At 43.7% G+C, this 21,404-nt stretch overlaps 1 protein-coding gene across 6 annotated transcripts in view; it reads left to right on the top strand.

The window, feature by feature from the left end:
- RANBP3L (RAN binding protein 3 like) overlaps positions 1-21,404 on the top strand; it is a 44,532-nt gene that overhangs the window by 20,109 nt on the left and 3,019 nt on the right. For 5 of the 6 annotated variants that reach the window (XM_082242026.1, XM_082242027.1, XM_082242025.1 and 2 more), the window contains 10 exons: positions 105-176; positions 1,442-1,578; positions 2,158-2,240; positions 3,796-3,880; positions 4,459-4,555; positions 6,371-6,504; positions 6,866-6,986; positions 8,124-8,266; positions 10,373-10,559; positions 19,113-21,113. In XM_082242026.1, the coding sequence (XP_082098152.1) occupies positions 105-176; positions 1,442-1,578; positions 2,158-2,240; positions 3,796-3,880; positions 4,459-4,555; positions 6,371-6,504; positions 6,866-6,986; positions 8,124-8,266; positions 10,373-10,559; positions 19,113-19,156 (1,103 nt within the window). In that variant the 3' untranslated portion in view covers positions 19,157-21,113. Of the gene's footprint in view, positions 1-104; positions 177-1,441; positions 1,579-2,157; positions 2,241-3,795; positions 3,881-4,458; positions 4,556-6,370; positions 6,505-6,865; positions 6,987-8,123; positions 8,267-10,372; positions 10,560-13,987; positions 14,142-19,112; positions 21,114-21,404 lie in introns of all 6 variants that reach the window. The other variant, XM_082242024.1, reaches the window with a different exon arrangement.

Raw genomic sequence — 21,404 nt, 5'->3', positions numbered from 1 at the left:
GAGGGAGTTTTGACTCACTGGTAAAACTCAGTACAAAATAAACAAAAAGAGGAAAGAGGAAAAAAGAAAACCAATTTAGCTAAACACTTTGCACTGTTTTACAGTAAAGAAGAATAACATATTCATGACCTCAGCGCTACTACAAAAGAACACTGATGTGAAAGAAACAGAAAAAGGTACAGTTATTACAGTGTAATGGAACCATTGTGGGATGCGGGTGGCATTCTGGGTTAAACCACAGAGCCTAGGACTTGCCGATCAGAAGGTCGGCGGTTCGAATCCCCGCGACGGGGTGAGCTCCCGTTGCTCGGTCCCTGCTCCTGCCAACCTAGCAGTTTGAAAGCATGTCAAAGTGCAAGTAGATAAATAGGTACTGCTCCGGCGGGAAGGTAAACAGCATTTCCGTGCGCTGCTCTGGTTTGCCAGAAGCGGCTTGGTCATGCTGGCCACATGACCTGTACGCTGTACGCTGGCTCCCTCGGCAATAAAGCAAGATGAGCGCCGCAACCCTAGAGTCGATCACGACTGGACCTAATGGTCAGGGGTCCCTTTACCTTTAATGGAACCATTATATGGGGCTATTACATAGGCCCCTTTATATGGACTAGAAGTGAAGGAAATAGAGGGTATTACTACGGAAAAGCCTCTATTGTACATGAAATCCTGCCATGTATGACACACTGCCCCCTAGCTTGTGGATGATCATGGAACTAGACTGGAAGGAAGTTTCTAGGACTTGCAGATTGTGCAGACAGGGTTGTAGGAACCTCATTTAAACCCGTTGTTCAGGCATATCATATATCTCTCAATTTACCATGTATACCATGCGCCCCTTTTGTGACCTATTTGCTTTTCCATGCATGTGGGATTTTGAAAATTTGCAAAATATGCTTTGGCTCTAGCGGACAGATGTAAGGGCAAAATATGTTTTTAACCACCTTCCCTCGAAAAATCTAGAAAGGATGGAGTTAGAAGGCACTTCAAGGTCATCTAGTTCAACTGCATGCCCATGCAGGAAACCTCCTACTAGAGCTTCCCTAATAAGTGTCCACCCAGGCTCTGCTGAAAACCCTTCAAATTATGGCTGTGCACAAACCATTAATTTACAGTACATTCTCCCCAAATAATCTTGGGGATTGTAGTTTACCCTTCACAGAACTACAATTCCTAGGACTCTTAACAAACTACAGTTCCCATGATTCTTAGCCAGAGTGGATGTGTGATTCAAATATATTGTATATGCGTAGCCTCGTGATTCTGTGACCTAGCTGCAATGCTCCTAGTGTGAAAATAAGACTGAAGTTCAGTTGGCATGACTATCATAATTAAGGATTAGTTTTTCCTTCGTTTATGTGACTTTAAGAAACCCTTGTACAAGAAGAGTGTGCAACAAGAAATAACAATTTTTTTACAAAATCCCTGTTTCTCTCTATTCTCCAAGGTCTTCCTTCAACAAATGTACAACGGGATGTTTTAAGGCCTGCCATCTTACAACCGCCGCAAGTTCCTTTGCGCAAACCGGTAGAGAAGATTGAGATTGAAAATGTCCTGGACGATAAACACGAATCAGACACTGAGGTAAAATATAGCACACATAGGAAGCCTTGTTCCATACATGATTCATAATACCTTGGGTTTTTATCTCCCAGATGTCTTGCAAAGAAGTACAAGGATTGGGTACTAGTTCAGTATTGCAGTACAGTGGTACCTCAGGTTACAGACGCTTCAGGGTACAGACACTTCAGGGTACAGACTCCGCTAACTCAGAAATAGTACCTTGGGTTAAGAACTTTGCTTCAGGATGAGAACAGAAATCGCTCAGCGGCGGTGTGGCGGCGGCAGCGGGAGGCCCCATTAGCTAAAGTGGTGCTTCAGGTTAAGAACAGTTTCAGTTTCAGTTAAGAACGGACCTCCAGAACAAATTAAGTTCTTAATTTGGTGGACGTGCCCAAGGATTAAGGCTTTCTGGGAGATGATCTATAATGAAATGAAAAAGTAAAAAAAAATACTTCCAGTAGCACCTTAAAGACCAACTAAGTTAGTTCTTGGTATGAGCTTTCGTGTGCATGCACACTTCTTCAGTGCGTTGCGCCATATCCAGCAACGGTGTACGCTTTCAGAAAACAAGAAAAGCCAAATTGGTTTAATTGTTTTTAGGTATCTGGAGACACCTGTTTGTGGGCAGATGACTCAGAAAAACCGCTTCCATCTCTTCATATTTCAGGCCTTGAAACAATAAGGTAAGCTAAGTGAAATATTTTGGGGGTGGCAAATGGTTCTGGAAGAAACGAAACATTCACTCAAGTAGCCTACTTCTTCTTTTTAAGTATCTTTAATAATAAAGACCCCCTTTGCCAATGGGCCCTGTCCATGATTGTCTGTGTACATTCCTGCCACACTCCCATATGCCCACATAATATCAGAAAGCAAAGTCCACACACAAAGAGCTATAAAGGCATAGGCTGCCCACACCATCAGAAACCCCAAACTCACAGGGGTCCTGATAATATGGAGAACCTACAGGTGTACAATTGCACGGTACACATGAAGACTCCCTTTTTCTGACGTTGCAGTGGTATGTGGGCATCCGGAGAAGAAATATTTGGGGGCAAGATTGGTGGTTCTGGCCCCGAAGCAGCTTCCAGGTGTTGACTAAATGCATGGAACTCTGCCTCGTTCTGGATGCTACAGGTTAAGTGAGTTGTTGGCAAACTAGACATTAAGCAAACAGGATGACCGGGATGACAAAGGGTTTTGGAAACCAGGAGCAGTTGAAAGAGCTGAGTACATTTAGCCTGGAGAACAAGGTGATCAAGGGGAGATATGATCATTGTCTTCAATTATTTGGAAGGCTGTCACTGCAGATGGCAGAGCAGACTTGTTCCCTTTTGCTCCAGATGGCGGGACTAGAACTCATGGGTGGAAACGGCAAGGAAGCAGATTTCCGCTGAACATTAGGAGAAACTGTGTAATGGCAAGAACTGTTTGTCTTGGATGGTGCTGTGCTGTATTTAAGCAGAGGCTGGATGTCCATCTGTCAGGGAAACTCTAGTTGCCAGAGGCCTGCGCTGAGCAAGGGGATTGGACTAGAGGACCTCAGAGGCTAGCAGTCTATGGAGGGATCTTCTTCTGAACAGCCCAGTTATCATTTCTCTGGCTTTAGAACAGCCTTTCTCAACCTGTGGGTCCCCAGATGTTGTTGAACTACAACTCCCATCACCCCTAGTTAGCAAGGCCAGAGCTCAGGGATGATAGGAGTTGTAGTCCAACAACATTTGGGGACCCACAGGTTGAGAACCGCTACTTTAGAACATCTGGCTTTGAAACTTGGCCACTCTAGCTATTGCCCTAAAGAGGTGTCCTATAAAATCCAAATGGTTCCAACACGGTCTACTCAAAAGTAGTCTGCATTTGTATTGGATTTGATATTTGTATTGATATCCGTATTAGAATTGAAATTGATTTTATATACATACCTGTTGGTTTTAAAAATTGTTTTATGTTATTTTTTCCTTATTTTTAAATTGTTTTCATATTAGCCAAATGTTTTAATGGTTTTTATATATGCAATTGTTTTACATCTGCTTTAATCACATTCAATAAATGGATGCCCCATCCATCATAAGCAATTCATAAAATAAATAATAATTGGTGACACTAGGCTTTTCTGGCAGGACTCCAGGAAAACAAACACAAATACACATATATGTGAATCAGATTTACTTGTATTTTCTTTTTTCAAAAGTTGATTAGGCTTCTTCTCCCCTGACTCTTTCTTTCTTTTTCCTTTTTAAGCAACCAACTACCTGAAGGCAGAACTTTCTCAAGCAGTAGACATTCTGACTTTGTGTTTGGAGAAAATATAGTAGAAAGAGTTTTGGTATGTTTTAAAGATTTTTGTCTCATTCTGGGGAGGGAAAACCATGTAAAAAGACTTAGATAAGTCTGTATCCAACGTTCCCAATACAGTAATTTATAAGTTCTGACTTTACTATAGATATCCCTTAATTTAGAACAGTTCAAAAAGCTCTCATAATTCTAGTTAATGCAGGATACTATTCATGTTCTGTGCAAAGATTGATATAATGCTTGGCTTAGTACAGTGAACAAATCACACTTTAAAATCAGAGTAAAATGATACCCAATTCAATTTACATAGGCCAGAATCTAATGTATACCAAGGCTTCTTGTGGAGGAGAATTATCTGCTGGATTATTTTACTACTAAAATATTCCTGGAATATTTTACTACAGGATGTTTGCAAAAGTTGCACATTATCCTGCTTTATTAAAATCAGGATACTATCATACAAGTATAACCTGCTCCTTGTCTCATTGCATATTTTACAATGCCATTCATTTTTAAATTGTTAAAAATAAGTAAAATATCAGCATCTGAAATGCTCCCAGTTGTAGTTCTGATTTTGTCACTTGCAATGCCTTCCTGTAATTTTCCTAGAGGCCAGCAAAATCCTCAGAGCTGCATTCTGAAAGTGGCAACAATGGGAAAAAATCCACTTCTCCTATAGGTTTTCATACCAGGTCTCCGCAGACAAGTAGGTGATCTTTCTTACCAAATAAATAACATTAACTTGTTACCGTGCAGCTTTCATTTTGCACTTCATGATATTGTGATTGCATGTGGTAATCCAAGGGAAAAGACCCACTTAATTATGAAGCGTAGCCAAAAACACATTTAAAAGCACGTGACTTTCCCCCAAAGAATCCTGGGAAATGTAGTTTAAGGGAACTGCAAATCATAGCACTGTGAGGTGAAAACTACAGTCCCCAGGTTTCTCTGGGTGAGGTCACGTGCTTCAAACACATGTGGGATGTGCTTCAAGTTTCTGGTGTGGATTTGCCCTCAGACTGTTCTGCTGTTCAACTCCAGCAGATGTCGGGATCCTATAGCCCTCCAGATGTTGATGAACTACAACTACATCCCTCGCCACTGGCCATGCTTCCTAGGGCTGATGTGTGTTTTCTTCAGCAACATCTGGAGGGTCAAAGGTTCTCTACAGGAATCAAGAGTTGAGACCAGTGTTCTTTGCTCTAGCTGGTAGTGACTTTCCAATCCCTTACTGCTTGATCCTTTTCAGACTCTAGATGCTGGGTCTGAGCCTGTGTCCAACTGCATACAAATCATGCTCTCTCTCTCAGAACTGAGTGGAAATTTCTCAGATGACATTTTTCTGAAAAAAATTCTGAAATCTTTCTTCCCCCCACCCTGAAAACAAGCCACTCTTCAGGATTTTACTTGAATAGCCTCCAGCATTTTTGTCTGTGAGTTGGCTGCCATTCTTCAGCTCCTCAGAAGAATACTTTTTCTTCTTTGGCAATCATTCATAACCAAGTAAGATTGTCTTCCATAAACACAGTTTTAACATTGCGTCCGTAAGTGACTGTGGAGGCCAATTCTGGATCCACACGTCCTTCCACAGTGGGGACACCAGTTTCCAGGCAGGAGTTGATCACGGTGTGGATTTGCCAAGCGTGCCTTCCTCTTAGCACGTTTCTCCCTTGCGTCCTGAGTTTGAGTGTCTTCAAACCCCATGACACTTTTGGTAAAGGCTGTTCTCCAATTGGAGTGCTTGCAGGCAAGAGCCAGTGTGGTGTGGTGGTTAAGAGCGGTGGACTCATAATCTGGTGAACCGGGTTCACTTCCCTGCTCCTCCACATGCAACTGCTGGGTGACCTTGGGCTAGTCACCCTTCTCTGAAGTCTCTCAGCCCCACTCACCGCACAGAGTGTTTGTTGTGGGGGAGGAAGGGAAAAGGAGATTGTTAGCTGCTTTGAGACTCCTTAGGGCAGTGATAAAGCGGGATATCAAATCCAAACTCTTTCCCCCAATTGTTGGTGTTTATACTACATTTTTTAGATTTGCCTTGAGACAGTCTTTAAACCTCTTTTGTTGACCACCAGCGTTACACTTTCCATTTTTAAGTTCGGAATAGAGTAGTTGCTTTGGAAGATGATAATCAGGCATCCAGGAACAACATATTATTATTATTATTACAATTAGAATTGCGCTTGGAAACGTACTGGGAGCCACTGTAGATCTTTTAGGATTGGTATTATATGGTCCTAGCAGCTGCTTCCAGTCACCAGTCTAGCAGCTGCATTCTGGATTGATTGTAGTTTCCGAGTCACCTTGAAAGGTAGCCCCACATAGAGCCCATTGTAGTAGTCCAAGGAAGAGATAATTGGAGCATGTACTGCTCTGGTGGGACAGTGCTCAGGCAGGTAGGGTCTCGGCCAGCGTACTAGATGGAGGTGGAGAATTCAAAATGGTGGCCAGGCTGCCAATAAAACTGCAAGGTTTTCCTTTCATAGAAACCTGAGGGTTTTCCATTATTCTCCTTTCTCTATAGCGCCATTTTTTGCCAAGGATACAACACTAGTTGAATCAGCTGCTGCTTATGTATCTAGCAAACCGACACAAATATATTTATTGGATAAAGTTGAAGTTACTACAGGAGAAGAAACAGAGCACAATGTCTTACAGGTATATCTTTTCCTAAAAGATTTATTGGTGGGGAATTTCTGTTATATTTGAAAAACAGGCCATGACCGGGTCTGCACATAACACAAACCATGGTTTGTTAAAACAGACCATGAGGTACCCAATAGTTGTCTGACAGGTGATAAAATAACCCACAGGTTGTTTCTCCGACATTTGTTCTATTTTTCTTTTCAAGTTTTGTGAATAAGCTATAGTAATCCATTTAATTGCCATTTCTTTTTTAAAAAAACCCCAAACATTTTTATTTAATAGTAAGAATATAAATGACACAGAAGTTTTAGTTTTTTAAAAAAATATATGTGTATGTCCGAATTGACCATTTTATCAAATTTTCCCATTTTAGATCAACTGCAGGCTCTTTTTATTTAATAAAGCATCATCATCCTGGACTGAAAGAGGCAGTGGCTCTCTGAGACTTAATGATACATCCAGCAATCAGTGTGGAATGCTGCAGTCAAGACTGAGTAAGAATTAATTTCACCATTAAGTCCAGCTTCCCCATAGTCAATTATCAATGTGAAAAATGTGCAAAGACGAGCAAATTGTATTTACAGCTATAACATATTGCCAAAGGATTTAGAATATAAACATCACAATCCAGCAGATATTTTATTTGTTTAAATTGGGGGTTAAATTAGGGGTCAATTAATCAAATGAACTCCTATTCAGTAATTGGTTTATTAATTGTTCACACTATGTCTCGGGAAGCTTGCATACATCATGGTTTATATATGATTCAGCTGCAGTATTTTTTATTACTTTTTCCAAATAGGTAAATAAACACATGCAAGAAACCTACACATACACAAGACAAAAGGCACTCCTTGTGCATAGTGCAAACATTAAAACATTAAACACTGACACATTCAATTACATCTGCAAAAGTTATGAATATGTTCGTACTGGCAAAATACATTCATTTAAAAATCCTAACCTTTATAAATTTTACAACTTTATTAATGCAGTATCCAAGTCATTTGTTTGACATTCATTTCTAATACATTGTTGAATCACATATATTACAAATGAATTGCGTATAAACAACTTGGATACTCCATTGACAAAACTATAACATTTATAAAGGGTAGATTTTAAAAAATAAATAAATAAATGTATTGTGCAGACAGGAACATATTCATCAATTTTGTGTACTTCCTCTTTTAGAGAGAGTCATTTGCAGACATAAAGTTTGGTTTATAGTACACCATCATGTATTCAGACAGGCTATGGAGATATTCAAAACACTGAACATTCTCAAGAAATGGGAATGTTTGTCACAAATGGTGAGTAGTTGAGTTAGACGATTTAGGAGTAGTGGATAACTGAGTTTATTTATTCTACTACATTGCATTCCCAGACATCAGATGGGGTGGGGAGATGGGGAATTCCAAACTTCTCATGGTTTTAAAAGCCAGGGTAGCAGGATGCTGGAGTCGTTGAGCCATTTGCCTGATCTAGCAGACTCTTCCTATGTTCTTAAGTTTCAGAAGTTGAGTAACTTGAGTTTTGCAGTGCTACTGGACGAAATCTCCCCCATTAAGAAAAGGGGATTTAAATATTATCTGCCTTTCTTTCTAATGTTCCTTTTCTCCTGTTTATAGTAATGCGAAATCAAGGGAGCATGAGGCTCATTCTTAACACCAGACTCTGGACTCAGATGGTCATAGAAAGAGCAAACCGGAAGAGTCTGTGCATCACGGCTACAGATTTGGAGGACTCTTGTGTCAAGGTGTTTCTAATACAGGTAGAGCCAACCAGGTGCTGCTGCAGCAAAAATTCCTGAACCTCCCTGCCTCCACCTTCTGCCCTGGCCAGAACAAGCATCAATGTTTGGGATGCAGTGGTTGATTTGCTGCTCTGCTTCACTGTTCCCTGGCCAGTGGTGTAGCTAGACGCTCGGGTGCCCTGTGCGGCGTGAGTGTCCTGCAGCCAGGCGGGGCGAGCTGCCCATGGGGACAGGGCACACTGCGTGGAGCCTCTCCGCTGCCTCCCCCTCAGCTGGAGCTGGAGCCAGCAGGCGCCCAAGCCACCACGTCACTTCCAGGAGAGACACGTGGCTTGGGCACACTGCAGGCCCTGCAGTAAGTGCCCGCCCTCGCGGTGGGGTGCCCAGTGCCAGCCACGTTTTGTTACGTTTGTTGACTGAACTAAAAAAATTTGTGAGCCCTTTTAAAAAAAAAACACAAACAAACCCTAATATTTTTGTCACTTAGTCACCCCACCCCCTCAGTGATGACACCCGGGGTGGCCCGCACCCCCTTCCTCTACCACTGTCCCTGGCCAGATTGTTTTGCTACCCCCTCAGCTGAGACCTTTCTGTTTGCTTATCTTTAAAATTTTAATTGCTTCACACTTCTGTTTGCCTATTTATTGTCTGTAGTTTCATTGCTTTTTGATGACTTGTATCCAAGGAGCCGGGACGCGGGTGGCGCTGTGGGTTAAACCACAGAGCCTAGGACTTGCCAATCAGAAGGTCGGCGGTTCGAATCCCCGCAACGGGATGAGCTCAGTCCCTGCTCCTGCCAACCTAGCATTTCGAAAGCACGTCAAAGTGCAAGTAGATAAATAGGTAACCCTCCAGCGGGAAGGTAAACGGCGTTTCTGTGCGCTGCTCTGGTTTCACCAGAAGAGACTTAGTCATGCTGGCCACATGACCCGGAAGCTGTCTGTGGACAAACACCAGTTCCCTTGGCCTATAGAGCGAGATGAGCGCCGCAACCCCAGAGTCGGTCACGACTGGGCCTGATGGTCAGGGGTCCCTTTACCTTTATCCAAGGTGCCGGTTCCCCAGCACTGCCTACTGCTGCCCCCTACAACAGGGATGCAGAAAACTTGACCCTCCAGATGTTGGAGTGTAACTATTATCAGCTCCAGTCAGCAGGGACAATGGTCAAGAAGATAATAGGAGTTGTCCTCTTATCTGGAGGGCGATATCAGGAGGACAACATGTTCCCCATCCATGCCTAAACCTTGTTTTATCGTATTCCAGAAGAGTCTTAGTGAAAACTTACATAGGATGTTTTAACTGTTGCCCCATTTTTTGCCATGGACTAGCTGGATGCAGAGATGTGGTGGGAGGCTCCAGCTGGGGAACCCCAGGGGAAGAAAGGTTCAGAGCCAGGGGATTGGTGGTGAGATGATGATGAGTGGTCAGAGGGAGAAGAGGGAGTAGACTACGGGGAGGATGAGATGTTGGAAGCTGAAGAGGTAACAAGCTTCAGTGAGCAGGAAGAGGCTGTGGCAGAGAGCAGCCCAGACTCGGAGGCAGAAGAGGAGGCAGGAGAGGAGAGGGGCTAGGCGACAGAAGTGAGGCAGGCTGCTGAAGAATCTAGGGAGTCTCTCCCTCCTGATGTGATCAGCTCCTCTCCCCGCTGGTCTCCTAGAACAAGCAGAGGAATGAAGAGGGTAAAGCAATGAGAGGCAAGACGCCAGAACATTAGGTTGCTAGGGAAGGAACCTTAGAGAGCCTTAGAGAGTAGTGGGAAGGCGAGACCTTCAATCCTCACAACTGCTACATTGGGGCAAGACCTACTGGGAAGAGTTGCTGTGATCGCTAGGCCTGCAATGTTTTGGTTTCTTTGAAAAATGAGTTAACTTCATTGACACCAGTGATTTTGATTGCTGACCTACTCCCGACTCCGACGCCTGACAATTCTACTATGTAAAACCACACTGAGCATTTGAAGGCAGTGCATAAATAACATAGAATCACAGAATTGCTCAGTTGGAAGGGACATCTGTCACTCCAGTTCTTTTCAGTAACTCTGGAATCTCTTTGGTGTGCTCAATATTTCACTGGTCAACTGGAAAACAGTACCTAATAGACCTATTTGTCTTGTGTATTACACAGGCAAGCTCAAAGGATGCAGCTTCTCTATACGCAGCAATCCACCACCGCCTTGTTGCAATGAGGAGCTTTGCTGATCAGGAATGTGATGTAAACCACGTGGAGCAGGAGCCAGATATTCAACCACTGAATTATGACAGTGATGAGGACGAGAATGAAAAAATAACTCAAGTGAGCAGCAACAAATCAGGTGAGCAAAGCTCTCTGCAGGACCAGACAAAGGCTGCATTTTTCATAACCATTATCCTAAGCCATCTACATAAAAAATAACGGGGGCTGGCTTTGCTGCAAAGTGAGAAGTAGCTCTGCTGCTGTTCACATTCCTTTCCCAGACCCACAACTTGGTGGGATGTACATTGCCGTAGGAGAAGGGGGTTATACACACCCCAATATTTTCTTTTTTTAAAAAAATAGAGGCACAATGAGGCGGTAGAACAGATTGCACTGCCTTCTTCATGACTTTGTGAAAACAGAAAACGATAAATGCATCCGGTATTTTAAGTCGTTGTGCTATATTGTATTTTTGTTTTGGATCGGAAGCTATTTGGAGTAATATTTTACTAGACAAATGGGGAATGAATATTAAATCACCCTCTAGGAGTGGAGTGGGAAGATCAATACAAGGTAAAATGGGTCCTATTAATTTAAAATCATATGCTTCACTCCTTACAAGGGGTTAAATCTCATTGAACCATAGCAGGATTTACTTCCGAGCAAACAAGGTTAGGATTTTGCTGCCTATCAAAATAAGGAATGTAATAATAAGCAGCTACCCCACTCCTGAAAGTTTCCTGCTTCAGAAAAAAATAGGGTGAGTGGGAGATATTCTGAAGCAACTGCTTTTCAAAGTAAAAATTAAAAAGGGTTGACTACTTATTGAGCGTTCATTCTTGTTTGTGGTTATACTGAAGGAAATGTTGTCCCATATTTTCTGGTGCATTTCCCCATCAATTTAATTACTGTGAAAAATCTGGTTTTGGAGGAGGAGCTCCAACCCGTTTTAATTGTGCAACCTGAATTTGCTGGTATGTGATGGAATCCTAGCTTCAATATTACTCTTTTCCTTAGAGAAGTCACTAGAAATTGTGGACCTTTGCCACCAGAGGGCATATTGTTCCTCATGTCTCTGCCTGGCTAGCTCCTACCTGTGGCTTCTTTGCATAGGCCACGGTTGAAGGTTTCCACCCATCTGCCATTTCCTTTCCTTGAGTGAACTTTCCACCTGTCCTTGACCTTAAGCTCTCTTTTTAGTCAAATTCATAGCCCACCTTTCTGATCTGCCTCTACCCTGAACTCCTTTTCCGTCATCACTTCCTGCTTCCTGCTTGGGTAGACTATCTGAGGGTGACTCCTTCATAGCTGTCAACATTTCCCCTTTTTAAAGGGAAATTCCCTTATTCCGAATAGGATTCCTCGCAAGAAAAGGGAAAAGTTGACAGCTATGGACTTCTTTCAACTCTGCCTCTGGTTCTCGCTCTTATTGGTTCCTGAAAGGAAAACAAACCACCATGTCCACAGGTCCTTTCATGGAGAAGTAGGGATGGAAGGATCTGTCCATTTATATTCTCTCTGTTTCTAATTTTCCCACTCTTAAATTCACTTCTTCACATTTCTGCAGCAATTTGCAATTTTCAACTCCTCTTGGAAATTCTTCAACATTTTAGTGTCAATTTCTCCTGACAAAGACACTTTTCTATGCAGATTTGACTATTATACACATTTTTGCAAGCATTCCCATGAGGGCACATAACTCAGTGGTAGGGCATGCAGAAGATCCCAGGTCCAATCCCTCACATATCCATGCATGGCTAAGAAAGACTCATTGCCTGAAGCCTGGGGAGCTTCTTCTCAGGCAGTGTGGACAATACTGAGCCATACAGGCCCATTATCTGGCTCTGCACACAACAACTTCCTACGTTCCTAAGATAATACCTAGTTTTTGTCAATGTGAATAGTGTCTGTTGAATGGTTACCATGATTGGATGGTCTTCATAGTTCTCTGGGTGCAGCCAGATGTTACATCAGACATGTGGCTACCACCAAATGTAGCAACTCCTCCTTCATTTTTCCATGTAATGCCTAGCAATACAAAATTTGTGACTTTCCTCATCATTCTTCCATTTCATTGACTGCTGCTGCTGCTCTGAGGGGGCTGAGAATTTCAGAGCACATAATAAGTGTTACCAGAAGTGTGCTGGTTTCAGTAGCTGCTACACATCTGTTGTACTGCGCAGTGTTGACCTCACTGATGCCACTCCCATTAATTTCATTTTGGTCCTCTTCCTATGTTTCGGCATCTATTCTGTTCAGCTTGCGAGGCATGTGCTTACGCTCAAACCATAATCTTGCACCGTGTCTCTGGGGATTTGCACCCAAGAGGGTCCTAACATGCATTATTGTTGTGGGGCAATTTCCATTGGGTCTGATCCCCAAACACACCTGCAGTTCCTCAAAAGAGGAAGCAATGTGAATCAAACGAATGATGTACTTTTTGATACTGATGTGGGAAAGAAGCACATTATTTAAATGGCTTGTGAGCAGTAGCTAAAAAACTGGGGGACAAATCAGGAAGTCCTTGTTTTGAATCTCATCTGTTCCATGAACTGACTAGGCTGCTCTCTCCTAATCTGCAGTATGGGGACAATAAGACTGACAGAGTTTGGGAAGGATTGCAACAAGATGATGCATGTAAATGATTTGAACACATGAAAGCACTAAACAAATGTTAAGTAGAAGTAGTAGCCAGTGGCAGAGTGCATGCTTAGCTGAATCTGTGACCTCTCCAGTTAGAGGGGTCCTTGGTAGCAGGATAGGGAAAGACCACTCAGTATAAAAGGACAGCAAAAGACCATTTCATGTGACCACAACATGGTGGTGCTCATGCTACAACAGGAGACAATATAAAAATTTGTGCTAGAGCAGAGAACTGAATAGGTGAAAAGAATGGAAGAGGAACTGACCATATCCAAAGATCCTGTCCACTGCACACTGATTTTATGCTATTTTCTGAAGGAAAAATGCGTATCTTATGGACCCTCTCTTTGAAGTAAGCCCTATTGATTACAGTGGGACTTACTTCCGGGTAAACATGCATAGGAGTGTGCTGAACCATTGCTTGTGTAAGGAGGGCACAAAAGGACCTGCGATAAACCTGAAGAACCAAACATTTTTATTTTTAGACTATGGTATACTATATACAGCTCACTCTGCCCACCAAACAGCAGCCGCTTCAGTCAGCATTCATGCAGAACCCCTCCCCTTCAACTTGTCTGTGTGACTTCCCAGAGGGAGATAATAAAAGGCTGGAATTTGTTTGCGAGTTGAAGGTACTCTCCAATCTATGTGCCGACTCGCAAGTTAAACAATCATGTTGACAAGCGAAGGCCTCTGACACAGATTTGGGAAAAACAGCTAAGGGTCAGTGGCCAGTGATAACTGAGGCCACAGTCCTTGAGGGACATCCAAACTGTGGTACATACAGTGTTCTTTTCACTGTGATGGACTTCGCAGTGAGGTGTGTGTGTGTGTGTGTGTGTGGTGCATGAGAAAAATGAGTGAAGTTATATAAACCCTAACAATTCCCTGCAGCCAGTGAGTCCAAATTCCTCTTTCATCCAGGTCCCAGAGATTGCTGACAACCCAGGCCCCATCTGTTATCAAGCAACCTTGGCAGGTCCTCTGACGGCCCCTGCTTTATTTTATTTATCCTGACTATGTCCACCTCAGTCTGCTTATCTTTCATGCCAGCTGATCCTGTTGTAATACCATCAAGGTACGCAGCCCAACCTTTGCTGAGATTTCACTCCAAACACTATTTGCAAAATGTTTCCTGCTGCTCTAAAGTTGCCAGCTTTTTTTATGTTCTGTCTTTTCAGTATATGCATGGCAGGTAAAAAATCAGTGGGTGTAGTTTTTCCCATTAATGCTTCTGCATGCCAGAAAAAAAGGCTCTCTTGGTGATTCTGAGTCTATTCATTATTTAAGTAAAAGGTAAAGGGACCCTTGACCATTAGGTTCAGGCGTGGACGACTCTGGGGTTGCTGTTCTCATCTCGCCTTACTGGCCGAGGAAGCCGATGGCTTCTGGGTCCTACCTTTGCTATTCTTTCTTAACATCTGTAGTGGGAAAGCCAACCATTGTCTGGCTTGGGTCCTGAACAAATAAAATCAAATGTATCCATAAATTCTAGTTTAGCAATTTCATGCAGGAGTGTTGCTTTGAAGTTCCTTCACTAGATAATGTGACCTGCTGGCTACCAGCAGAATATCCTGGGAGACTAAATATTCCCACCCTGGCTTCTTATAGAAGTCATTTTTATTGTAGAGAATGACTTGCAGACGGAAGAATGGCATTGTTTGCAAGTGAAAGCATATATCACATTGAGGAGTAAGCCAGTGAATGAGTTCTGAGGATGCCTCTCATATTGATGTCTCATAATTGTACATCTGAGTGGAAACATTAGTGCAGTAAGGGCTATTTTCTAAGTTTGTGGACCACCACATTTTCTTTTGGTTTATAGCTAAAAGAAGCACCACATGAGATGATAATTGAAATCCTTCCAAATTAAAACTCAGCTCCTTGGCTACGATCTGCCGAAGCTATCTGTGTGTATATTTGGGATTGTTTTTGTTCGTGAACAAAAAGAGTCAGGGTTTTCTCTAAGGTTTCCACAGCAGCTGCTTGTGCTGCTGACAAGGCAAGCTGTTTCATTTTCAAATTAAACAGAAAAAAACCCTTCCTCTTCAGCATGTGGCAGGAAACTTCAAAGAAAGCTCTTACTCTTTTTTTTCTTTATTAAAGTGCTTTGGGCACCACCTGGAAGTGCACAAACAACCACTGCTGATCTAAAAGTTATACAAAGAGAGAGAGAGAGAGAGGTAAGAGATGAACGAAGCCTTTGAAAAACTGGGAGGCGAGAATGTTCAACATGCTTGGAGCGCTCAGAATTCCTCTTTGCTTTGTTCTCAAGCATTCCTTTGTTCCAGTCTGGAAAATTTGCCTTTTACAAGCCCCAACAGTCTATACTCCTGCTCATTGCTCCATTCACAAAGATACACTATTATTGTCCTTGATTATATGCGGATCTTGTTTTCTGTTATATATCTGTAGGTTATACACAAGGGAGATCTGCAACAAAATGTTGCAGTGTGAAATCCTCCTGTTCAGGATACTCCTGGTTTTCCATTTTTCGCCCCTTCCTCCTGGTCAGTCTGCATTCCGTATCCATTCAGCATGTTCAACCATTATTGGGTTATTTAGCTCTTACACCCCAGGGGTTTTTCCTAAACATTTTGTACCATTATATAACTTTGGTTTCCCTTGAGCTTGCTGAAATATCCCTCTTGTGTATGGATGGTCCTGTTTAGGCTACCTAAGGGCCAGCATACAGAGAACTGAGTTCTGTTACTACAATAATAGAATTATAGAGCTGTAGTGCTGATGCGGGTGGCACTGTGGGTTAAACCACAGAGCCTAGGGCTTGCCGATCAGAACGTTGGCGGTTCGAATCCCCGTGATGGGGTGAGCTCCCGTTGCTCGGTCCCTGCTCCTGCCAACCTAGCAGTTCGAAAGCACATCAAAGTGCAATTAGATAAATAGGTACCGTTTCCGTGCGCTGCTCTAGTTTGCCAGAAGTGGCTTAGTCATGCTGGCCACATGACCCGGAAGTTGTACGCCGGCTCCCTCGGCCAATAAAGCGAGATGAGCGCCGCAACCCCAGAATCTGCCATGACTGGACCTAATGGTCGGGTCCCTTTACCTTTACTTAGTGCTGAAAGGGACCACAAGGATCATCTAGACCAACCCCTGCAATGCAGGGATCTTTTATGCCAAGTGAATAATAATTGTGTGTTTTGTTTTTATTATACTTATTTTTAATAAAGGACCAGAAAAAAATAAAGTAAAAATGCAACTGTCAGGGCTGCTACCCAGTCCCAGCTCACATAGGACCACGTTAGCCAGCGTTCACGTTAAAAGAGTCTTTATTGGGTTACAGGTTCCATTTCCAAACTGCAATGTGCAGCCCTACGTCTTCTATGTCAGACCGGCGAAGACCCGTCTGAGTCTCCGCCTCTAGCACACCAGCTTAATACCCTAGCCTTGCTCCACCTCCTGCGCCTTTCCCTCCGTCTCTGGGTCCTTCTGCCCCCCGGGGTCTCGTCTTTCCTACTCTCTTCTGACGCGGACCCCCCCTGACCCTTCCGCCTCCTTGCGGCGGGCTTTGGGACCTGGCTCACTCTCCGGGCTGCTTACTGCGCCAGCTTCCGCTGCATTTGAACTTGGCGCGCGCGCCCAACTCTCTACCTTCCTCTTGATCGTTTCGTTGCTCCCCGAGGTGGGCGTGACTACTCCTGACTCATGCCCTCCCTCCTGCTGAAAGCCTCCGGAACCCGATGTCTGGTCCCCTTTCTCCCCGCTGCTCCCGGCTGGGCACGTGGGTCCCGATCTCCAACTGCTGCTCTCTGATCCCTCTCTGGACCCTTCTTCCTGGGGTGTCCCCCTGCTTTCCCCCCTTGCTCTGACCACTGGCGCTCCCTTCTGGGAATCCTCGGACTCACTGGACAGGCTCGGTGATCTCGGGTCGTCATCCCCACTCATCCTTCCTTCGTATTCCTCCCCCTCGCTCTCTGTCTCCTCCCTTCTCTGCGTCTCTGCTCCTGAACCCCTGACATCCACTATAACATAAATCATAATAGACTGTAATGGTTCTAGGGGTTGCTTGTGTGTAAATCAACGCCACCCTTGGCTGGTTGCCTGAATGAACCCTTTCTGTCTGGACAGCCACGCGCCCGTGACTGTCTCAGTCACTGGCAGAATCCGTCAGTGGGCGTTTCTTGAACTTCTTCCAGCAAAGAAGCTCTTTGACGCCTAGTCTCCGCCTACTCTCCCTGCGCGGAAGCCTTCTGCGCAGGGAGGGTGTGGCCATCGGAGGACCCGTGCTCTCCCCGCTGGTCCCCGGCGAGGAGTCTTGGAGCCACCTCGCCGATTCCCCCATCTGCCCCCCTTCTCCACTGCTGCTACGCTGATTTCCTTCCCCAGAAGATGTGCTGCTTCTCTCCCTCCCTGGACGCTCTCCGGAATCCCTCTGGAGCCCTCCCTCTCCCTCTGGCTCCGATGGCAGTTCCCTGACATAGACCACTGATAAAATTGAAAACAAAGTTGTTCTGTGAGCATAGCAGCAGATGTGTGAGCATGAAACCCTGTGGCTGCAGCTGATAACTTGAAATTAAAAAAAAAAATCTGGTACCTGGGGGGGCTCTAATAATAATAATAATAATAATTAATAATAAATTTATTTGTACCCTGCCCATCCAACTGGGTTTCCCCAGCCTTTCTGGGCGGCTTCCAACAAAGATTAAAATACATTTAAATGTCACACATTAAGATCTTCTCTAAACTTCCCTGATGATGACATCCAGGGACTCAGGTCTATGGTGGAGCCAGGGAATGAAACCCTGTCGTTTCAGGCAGGACTGTGCCAGAGTTCTGCCATTTCTGGCACCGCCCCCTTTCTTTTCTGGCAACTAGCAAAATCCCAACCAGGCCTCTTTCTTCTGATTGGTTGGCAGCCTTATTTCTGATGCCAGTCAAACTAAAGTTGCAATCCTATGCACACAGTGCATAGTAAAAATGTATGGGATTGAGGATTGAGCCACTTTTAAGTTAATGGTGGAAGTGAGTTGTTAATCTGGGGAACCGGGTTCGCGTCTCCGCTCCTCCACATGCAGCTGCTGGGTGACCTTGGGCCAGTCACCCTTTTCTGAAGTGAACCGCCGGCCTTCTGATCGGCAAGTCCTAGGCTCTGTGGTTTAACCCACAGCGCCACCCGCATCCCAATAATAGCCTTATCCTTCATTAATTTATCTAACCTCATTTTCAAAGCCATCCAAGTTTGTAAAGATCACTACATCTCGAGGAATGAACCTCGTAGCTGTTTATTTGCATGTTTATTTCATTGTCGGAAATGTATGTCACAAGTTATGAATAAGTTCTCTTCGTAGTTTTGGGGATGGTGCCATTTGTCCATTTTAAAATATATATATAAATAAGAAAACCATCAATCTTCAATTGCTTTTTTACATTTCAGTCATGCCCACTTTAACATGTGGCTCCTGAAGGGTTGACTATGAGTCAGTGTGAATCAATAGATAGATAGATAGATATCACCATGTTCTGCACAAATTAAGAGCCTGTGTGGTGTAGTGGTTAAGAGCAGTAGACTCATAATCTGGTGAACCGGGTTCATTTCCCCGCTCCTCCACATGCAGTAGCTGGGTGACCTTGGGCTAGTCACACTTCTTTAAAGTCTCACTCACCTCACAGAGTGTTTGTTGTGGGGGAGGAAGGGAAAGGAGAATGTTAGCCGCTTTGAGACTCCTTCGGGTAGTGATAAAGTGGGATATCAAATCCAAACTCTTCTTCTTCTTTTCTCTCAACAGCTGAGGTCAGGAAGAACCTGTTCTCATAGGAAAAAGCTGATTGCGCACATTCCAAGCCACATTCCAAACCACTGTGGGGATGGTTTGGTTTAAAGAAACAATCTTTGCAGATTATTTTGGTACTTGTGGTTATCTTGAGATTATCCCCCAGTGTACTTGTCCTTCTCTCTCATGAATCAGTGGTGCTGTTTGGGCTGCGTAAGCACAAGCTCCTGAAGTCTCCAAGTGATATTAGCACATATAGATGATATGTGGTACCAATCGCTTACCATGGAAGTAACCAATCGCTTTCCATTCTTCTCCAGATCATTCTCAGTGGATTCGCCGACAGCCTGTGGTCTGTTCGTGACAACTTGCTACCTCCAATCAAAGTAAAAACAACAACCCAGAAACAACTTTTAAAAAAGTAAAAATACCCTAGAAGCTCTTACGACATCAGTGTGTGAGGAAATTCTGCACACTTTTTGTATGACTAAGGGGCAAAAACTTTTCAGGGTTGACTTAGCACACAGAGGATACATGAAACAAGCACTTTATGGGTTCCAGTCGTCCTTCCTTTTACTTATACGGGAATTAGAGAATGGCCCCAGCTCTTTAAGAATTTTTTAAATAAAAAGACTTCAGTTTTTTGAACAAATGATCTTTAAGGACAATTGAAAAGAAAAAGAGAATCCTAATTGAAGTTCTTTCATCATATTGATGGAATCCATCATTTATCCATGAATTACTGACTGCGTTAATTCCACATAGATTTATCTACACAATGACTGTCCACAAAAATCTATTATGAGTACAGCTATATAATAAATGTTTTTCTTAGCAGTCACAGCATAGTATTCAGCAGCTGATATTTGTGCGAAGTTTTCGGCATGGTAAGCTATTTTAGGGAACTTTCCTGATCCAGAAAAATAGAATATGAATGTACAAATAGTTGTTTGCAATTGGTTGTGCTATGCGCACAAATCTGGTGTATGTTTGTGTGTATGTGGGGCGCGGGGGCGTGTGTGCATTCAGCAACCAAGTAATGTATGCACAACAACAAACCTCCTATTACGTAGGGATTCCCCATGTAACCAAAACTTTTGCTCTGGGAACTTTTTTTTTAAAACTAGGGAGGATAGCAGCCTGTTCTGGAATGGGCCAAAAATCTCTAAAATAATTTTGTATAAATGAAAAGTAACTAATCTGAGCACTGGATTATGCTACAAGCTTGCAAATTAGCCAGCAACAATTAAGCAACAGTTGCACTTAATTGCCATTTTGTTTCTTTAGATATGTAACCATATAAGAAGGTATACATATCTTGCATGCCATGGATTAAAAATGTAAGAAGAGCCGTACAGAATCAGACCAAAGACCTTTCTAGCCAGCCTATCTATCTTGCTTCCCACAACAGCCAATCAGATGCCTATGGAAAGCCCATAAGCAGTATATAAGCACAATAAACTCCTGTTGTTATTCTCTGGCAAGTGGTGTTCACCCTGGTTCAGTCATAAGGCTAAACTGATGGTTTATTAAGATGTGGCACTGGGGACGCAGGGGACGCTGTGGGTTAAACCACAGAGCCTAGGACTTGCTGATCAGAAGGTCGGCTTTTCGAATCCCCGCTACAGGGTGAGCTCCCGTTGCTCGGTCCCTGCTCCTGCCAACCTAGCAATTCAAAAGCACGTCAAAGTGCAAGTAGATAAATAGGTACCACTCCAGTGGGAAGGTAAACGGCATTTCCGTGCGCTGCTCTGGTTCGCCAGAAGCGGCTTAGTCATGCTGGCCACATGACCCGGAAGCTGTACGCCGGCTCCCTTGGCCAATCAAGTGAGATGAGTGCCGCAACCCCAGAGTTGGTCACAACTGGACCTAATGGTCAGGGGTCCCTTTACCTTTACCTTAGTGTTATGTGCGAACCATGTCTTACACCTGAATCTATGTCTTGTTGTTGGCTTGTGAACCTTGGTTTAATAGTGGCTTATGTTACATGGGAACAGCACCCTTCCTTAACCGTGGTTTGTTTAACCGTCTCAGGTGCTCACCAAACTATAAAGGTAGGAGACAACAGCAGCTGGAAATGAAAAGCATCTGTGGTTGACGCATGGTAAACTCGTGGTTTTTTAAAACAAACTATGGCTTAGCACTATATACCAACCATGCCAATCACTTGCTTCCTTCGATCCTAGAGACAACATATAGCAATCACGATTAGTGGCCATTTTATAGCCTTATCCATCCTCTTTGTAAATCCATTTAAACTGGTTGCCATCACCACATCTTGCAGTAGTCAGTTCCATAGTTTAACTATGGGCCTCGGTCCAGTATACCTGAAGGAGTGTCTCCACCCCCATTGTTCTGCCCAGACACTGAGGTCCAGTGCCAAGGGCCTTCTGGCGGTTCCCTTGCTGTGAGAAGCCAAGTTACATGGAACCAGGCAGAGGGCCTTCTCGGTAGTGGCACCCGCCCTGTGGAATGCCCTCCCACCAAAGAGTCAAACAGAAAAACAACTACCAGACTTTTAGAAGACATCTGAAGACAGCCCTGTTTAGGGAAGCTTTTAATGTTTAATAAGTTATTGTATTTTAGTGTTCTGTTGGAAGCAGCCCAGAGTG

Source organism: Podarcis vaucheri, assembly GCF_965113315.1.
Source record: "Podarcis vaucheri genome assembly, chromosome: 11".
Lineage (NCBI taxonomy): Eukaryota > Metazoa > Chordata > Lepidosauria > Squamata > Lacertidae > Podarcis > Podarcis vaucheri.
Note: the sequence above shows the minus strand (reverse complement) of the source record. Positions and strands in the feature narration are given on the sequence as shown.